Source organism: Anguilla rostrata, chromosome 19 (assembly GCF_018555375.3).
Source record: "Anguilla rostrata isolate EN2019 chromosome 19, ASM1855537v3, whole genome shotgun sequence".
Lineage (NCBI taxonomy): Eukaryota > Metazoa > Chordata > Actinopteri > Anguilliformes > Anguillidae > Anguilla > Anguilla rostrata.
Genome location: NC_057951.1, coordinates 1,696,550 through 1,703,390, shown reverse-complemented (window position 1 = coordinate 1,703,390; position 6,841 = coordinate 1,696,550). Strand labels below are relative to the sequence as shown.

At 40.9% G+C, this 6,841-nt stretch overlaps 2 protein-coding genes and 1 long non-coding RNA gene across 6 annotated transcripts in view; 1 reads left to right on the top strand and 2 right to left on the bottom strand.

Moving 5' to 3' along the window:
• Window positions 1-6,841, top strand: part of LOC135245748 (uncharacterized) — a 516,260-nt gene that overhangs the window by 197,187 nt on the left and 312,232 nt on the right. The window lies entirely within an intron of this gene.
• LOC135245707 (NACHT, LRR and PYD domains-containing protein 12-like) overlaps window positions 1-6,841 on the bottom strand; it is a 343,935-nt gene that overhangs the window by 72,308 nt on the left and 264,786 nt on the right. The gene's annotated exons all lie outside the window — the stretch shown is intronic.
• The window catches only part of LOC135245705 (uncharacterized), a 492,416-nt gene that overhangs the window by 375,690 nt on the left and 109,885 nt on the right, over window positions 1-6,841 (bottom strand). The window contains 1 exon segment of the mRNA XM_064318949.1: window positions 3,782-3,892. Coding sequence (XP_064175019.1) covers window positions 3,782-3,892 — 111 coding nt within the window.

Below are 6,841 nucleotides of genomic sequence, written 5' to 3'. Positions count from 1 at the left end.
GAACTTTTGCACAGAGATGGTTTTCCCAATACCAGCGATGCCCTTTGTAAGCACAGTTCTGATGGGTTTCTCTTGTCCAGGTAAAGGCTTAAAGATGTCATTGCAGAGGATTGCAGTCTCCTGTGTGGTGTGTCTCTTGGATGCTGTCTCAATCTGTCTGACCTCGTGTTCATCATTAACGCCCCCACTTCCCCCCTCTGTGATGTAGAGCTCTGTATAGATCTCATTGAGGAGGGTTGGGTTGCCCTGCTTTGCTAAACCTTCAAATATGTGTTCAAACTTCTTCTTCAGAGCAGTTTTCAGCACCTTCTGGGCTCTTTCTATGGATGTATCTGAGGAGAGGAAACATGAGAAACAATGTTCAAAATAACAGAACAGATAATAAAAAATACATATGCAGTCCATTTTCACAATGGTTTACACACCTCTAATAGTATTACACACTTCTCACAGTGTGCTCTACACACAAAATGAAAACATATCAAACAATGAAAAAGGATTCAATTCCTTTATCACCTCAAATTTCTTAATTTGTCATAATATGTGATAAATATGGTCTTCATGGGTCATGTAGTAATTTAATCATCTTATAATTTTTATGCTCAGTGCTCATTAAAGGAGTACCATGGTGATTTTCACACTTTCTCGGTTTTATGTGCTGTTTGCACAAGAGGCATTGAAGAAACACAATGAGCAAAGTATTAAATATGTCCGTTCTGTATTTTTTGAGAAATATGCGTTTTAAATTCATTGTCCTATTTTCAACCGGTTGAGAAAGTTGTCATTTTGCTACGTCACAAATACAGTAACCACTCCCATTTCCACGCCCCGTAAAGAAATCTGACAGGACACACCGTCCTGCTGTTCAGACAATGCAAATATTTGACTAACGTTAGGTTCACTTATATTAGAGTGCCTTTAGATTATTTCTGGTTATATTCATTTAGCTAGCTAGCTAACGTTAGCTAGCTAGGAGGTTTGCTTTCATAAGGCAATGTTATCGATAACGTTAGCTTGCTAGTTTGCTTTTATGAGGACGTTATAGTTGTGCTTTTATCTTAACTTGGCTAGCTAGATAGCAAAAATTATAATTGGATATAAGTCAACGTCCTTAACTTACCTAAGCTATCTATCGATACTTGATATACTACTAAGCTAGCTAGCTTGTGAAAATTCAGTCTCCCAAAGAGAGAGCGTATCATGGGGGTAGCTATGGTAACGGGGCACGGTCTGTCAATCATAGCTAACTGACGGTTCTCATTACCACGCCCAGACGGTTCGGGTGAATTTTTATAGTGGGAAATTTAGGCTTAGAAAAATACATTTTAAAGTACATTGAAATGACTGAAGAATAAAAAAATTATGCACATTGGTTTTGTTGTTGCCTGAAGACAACTGGGAAGTGTCACGTTCAACCACCATGGTACTCCTTTAATCCTGGATGAAAAACAAAGACCAGATTTGAATCTCTTTCAGGGACATTTAATCTCATGTGCATTTGCTTGCCCCATAATCACTGCTGGATGGAATATTTTAATTTAAACACTGTTGTGTACATGTAGTGTGTGATGTTTTCAATATGCAAGACTGTTGATGTAAAACACTATTATGAAAGTGTAGATGCTATAAATCAAAACATTGTACTCGGTTATATTCGATTGCTAAGCTGATTTCAGCATTCAAATGGACACCCCGTAGCAATGAGTGAAAACTCTTACTGTGCGGCTCATCTCTCTCCAGTGAGTCAGTGAGATCCTTCTGCTTCACAAGGCTGCTGGTCAGCTGTATTAATGTGAAATAAACACATGAAGAGGTGTGCTGTATCAGTGTGAAATAAACACATGAAGAGGTGTGCTGTATCAGTGTGAAATAAACACATGAAGAGGTGTGCTGTATCAGTGTGAAATAAACACATGAAGAGGTGTGCTGTATCAGTGTGTGAAATAAACACATGAAGAGGTGTGCTGTATCAGTGTGTGAAATAAACACATGAAGAGGTGTGCTGTATCAGTGTGAAATAAACACATGAAGAGGTGTGCTGTATCAGTGTGAAATAAACACATGAAGTGGTGTGCTGTATCAGAGCCATTGAAACAATCAGATTCTTGCAATATGTCTCATGTTTTCTCTTATAGGAAGGCCAGAACGGGGACAGATACTTTTAAACAGAATACATGCAGAAGGTCCAAAGCCTCAAGTTTGAAGTGCACCTTTTATCCCTGATTAATGCACAGTAAAATGTCCAGTTAATGTCCAGTGTTAATTCAACACTTAACAGATAACATTTGGTCCCACATTGCAGAGTGGGATGAAACATTATCTGTTAAAAGATGAGTAAACACATTGAGAGTTGAATTAACACTGGACATTTTATTGTGTGGTTTTGTAGACACTACTTGTGATAAATCAAGAGTTCCCATAGAATAAATCAGTTTCTCAGTGCAATACATTTGGAAAATTCGGACTATAAACTGCATGCTTCAAACACTCTGTTTGGAGTCTTACTCTGCCATTGTGTTTGGGTCCTAAAAAAGAATTTGGGTCTTTCTGTGAGCCCAGGAGGACCAGGTAGCACTCTACAAAATTAAAAAACCTGATTACATATTCAATCTTATCAATTAAAGGCTACTAATTCATTATTTGTCATGCGATCATATATAAAAAAAGGAAATGCAGTGTACAGTACAAGACAATCACACAAGCAAATATTAAAATAGAAAAAATATAAATAATACCTGATTTGAGAACAGTTTCCCTGAACTTCTCTCTACAATATGGTTAGACACCTGTGAGCAGTGGATTCTGTGAATAAATCATGAGACAAAGTTGACATTTAAATTCATCCTCTTACTGCAGCTCTAACACAGCACAGGAGCAGAGCTCAGTAATCCTCTACTGAGTCATAGACAGACAGAGCTTCCAGTTAAACTCATCCTCTTACTGCAGCTCTAACTCACACATACATGGAGACAGAGCTTCCAGTTAAACTCATCCTATGCGCTCTACTCGACATGGACAGCTCCTTAAACTTCTGCAGCCAATCACAGCACATGGAGACAGAGCTTCCAGCTTAAACTCATCCTCTTACTGCAGCTCTAACTCACAGCACATGGAGACAGAGCTCCAGTTAAACTCATCCTCTTACTGCAGCTCTAACTCACAGCACATGGAGACAGAGCTTCCAGTTAAACTCATACTCTCTACTACAGCTTATAAACTCACAGCACATCCAATGTGATATAAGGCCCTGTCCGACACGTATACGGATTCATTTGAAAAAGAGTTATTTACCCTACCGTTTAAAAAAAAAATCCCATCCACACGGACCGGTCGTTTTAAAAATATCTCCCTCCACACAGAACGACTAAAACGACGATTAGCCGCATGCGCAATACACCAATTGCCATGGTAACAATGCGCGAGTTGACGTCATGATGTCAGCGTTTTCATAAAGCTCCCATTTTTCTTGTCGACACGAAGACAGAGAAACCGGAGTTTTGAAAAATCTCCACCTTGGAAGGCGTTTTCAAAAAGCTTAGTATTCAGTGACTTAAAACGCCATTTTTGTGTGGACGGGAGGCCAAAACGGAGGGAAAAAACTAAGTTTAAAAAAAAATCCGTATACGTGTGGACAAGGCCTAAAACACATCATGACACTTTAAAATGATTTAATACACCCATGTGGACCTGAACGTGCTATCCTGCACCCCACTGCACCTGAAAGTTGGCAATTAAATTTAAGATTAATTCAAAAAGTGTCAATGTGAACTAGTATCATTACCTTTGATCACCTGTGAACTCTCCTCTGAAGTTGATTGGATCACTCATTGAATGATCACTCTTCATAGACAAACAGCTGGGTACAGGTGACCCTGCCCTCTCTACCCGGACCCTGTGAACAAACATGGAGACAGAGCATCCAGGTAAACTCATCCTCATACTGCAGCTCTAACTCACAGCACATGGAGATAGAACTTCCACTTAAACTCATCTTCTAACTTCAGCTCAAACTCACACCACATGGAGACAGAGCTTCCAGTTAAATTCATCCTCTTACTGCAACTCTAACTCACAGCACATGGAGACAGAGCTTCCAGTTAAACTCATCCTCTTACTGCAGCTCTAATGCACAGCACATGGAGACAGAGCATCCAGTTAAAGTCATCGTCTTACTGCAGCTCTAACTCATAGCACATGGAAACAGAGCTTCCAGTAAAACTCATTCTCTTACTGCAGCTCTAACTCACAGCACATAGAGACAGAACTTCCAGTTAAACTCATCCTCTTACTGCAGCTATAACTCACAGCACATGGAGACAGAGCTTCCAGTTAAACTCATCCTCTTACTGCAGCTCTAACTCACAGCACATGGAGACAGAGCATCCAGTTAAACTCATCCTCTTACTGAAGCTCTAATTCACAGCACAAGTAGACAGAGCTTCCAGTTAAACTCATCCTCTTACTGAAGCTCTAACTCACAGCACATGGAGACAGAGCTTCCAGTTAAACTCATCCTCTTACTGCAGCTCTAACTCACAGCACATGGAGGATAAAAGGCCTTCCAGTTATAAATCTGAATGTATTACTGCTTAAATCTCATCCACACGACTGTGAAAAATCTCCTCACGTAAACCTATCGTTACCGCATGCCGATAACCAAAGCCATGGAACAGAGCGCGAGTTGACGTCATACCTTACTGCAGCTCTAACTCACAGCACATCTGAGTCTGATATAAGGCCCTGTCCGCAGGTATATGGATTAATCTGAAAAAGTAGTTATTTACCCCTCCGTTTAAAAAAAAAAAAAATCCCATCCACACGACCGGTGTTTTAAAAAATATCTCCCTCCACACGAGAACGCTAAAACGATTACCGCATGCGCGATACACAAATTGCCATGGTAACAGATGCGCGAGTTGACGTCATGATGTCAGCGTTTTCATAAAGTTCCATTTTTCTTGTCCACACAAAGTCAGAGAAACCGGAGTTTTGAAAAATCTCCACCTTGGAAGGCGTTTTCAAAAAGCTTAGTTCTTAGTGACTTAAAACGCCATTTTCGTGTGGATGGGAGGCCAAAACAAAAGGAAAAAACTATGTTTTTAAAAAATCCATATACGTGTGGAAAAGGCCTAAAACACATCATGACACTTTAAAATGATTTAATACACCCATGAGGACCTGAACGTGCTATCCTTCTCCCCACTACACCTGAAAGTTGGCAATTAAATTTAATTCAACAATAGTGTCAATGTGAACTTGTATAATTACCTTTGATCACCTGTGAACTCTCCTCTGAAGTTGATTGGAAGAAGGATTGAATGATCACTCTTCATAGACAGACAGCTGGGTACAGGTGACCCGGCCCTCTCTACCCGAAGCCTGAGAACAAAACATGGAGACAAAGCTTCCAGTTAAACTCATCCTCTTACTGCAGCTCTAACTCACAGTACATGGAGACAGAGCTTCCAGTTAAACTCATCCTCTTACTGCAGCTCTAACTCACAGTACATGGAGACAGAGCTTCCAGTTAAACTCATCCTCTTACTGCAGCTCTAACTCACAGCACATGGAGACAGAGCATCCAGTTAAACTCATCGTCTTACTGCAGTTCTAACTCACAGCACATGGAGACAGAGCTTCCAGTTAAACTCATCCTCTTACTGCAGCTCTAACTCACAGCACATGGAGACAGAGCATCCAGTTAAACTCATCTTCTTACTGCAGCTCTCTAACTCACAACACATGGAGACAGAGCATCCAGCTAAACTCATCCTCTTACTGCAGCTCTAACTCACAGCACATGGAGACAGAGCTTCCAGTTTAACTCATCCTTTTACTGCAGCTCTAACTCACAGCACATGGAAACAGAGCTTCCAGTTAAACTCATCTTCTTACTGCAGCTCTCTAACTCACAACACATGGAGACAGAGCTTCCAGTTAAACTCATCCTCTTACTGCAGCTCTAACTCAGAGTACATGGAGACACAGCTTCCAGTTAAACTTATCCTTATACTGCAGCTCTAACTCACAGCACATGGAGATAGAACTTCCACTTGAACTCATCTTCTTACTTCTGCTCAAACTCACACCACATGGAGACAGAGCTTCCAGTTAAATTCATCCTCCTACTGCAGCTCTAACTCATAGCACATGGAAACAGAGCTTCCAGTGAAACTCATCCTCTTACTGCAGCTCTAACTCACAGCACATGGAGACAGAACTTCCAGTTAAACTCATCCTCTTACTACAGTTATAACTCACAGCACATGGAGACAGAGCTTCCAGTTAAACTCATCCTCGTACTGCAGCTCTGACTCACAGCACATGGAGACAAAGCTTCCAGTTAAACTCATCCTCTTACTGCAGCTCTAACTCACGGCACATGAAGACAGAGCTTCCAGTTAAACTCATCCTCTTACGACAGCTCTAACTCACAGCACATGGAGACAGAGCTTTCAGTTAAACTCATCCTCTTACTGCAGCTCTAACTCACAGCACATGGAGACAGAGCATCCAGTTAAACTCATCTTCTTACTGCAGCTCTCTAACTCACAACACATGGAGACAGAGCATCCAGCTAAACTCATCCTCTTACTGCAGTAACTCACAGCACATGGAGACAGAGCCTCCAGTTTAACTCATCCTTTTACTGCAGCTCTAACTCACAGCACATGGAGATAGAACTTCCACTTGAACTCATCTTCTTACTTCTGCTCAAACTCACACCACATGGAGACAGAGCTTCCAGTTAAATTCATCCTCCTACTGCAGCTCTAACTCATAGCACATGGAAACAGAGCTTCCAGTAAAACTCATCCTCTTACTGCAGCTCTAACTCACA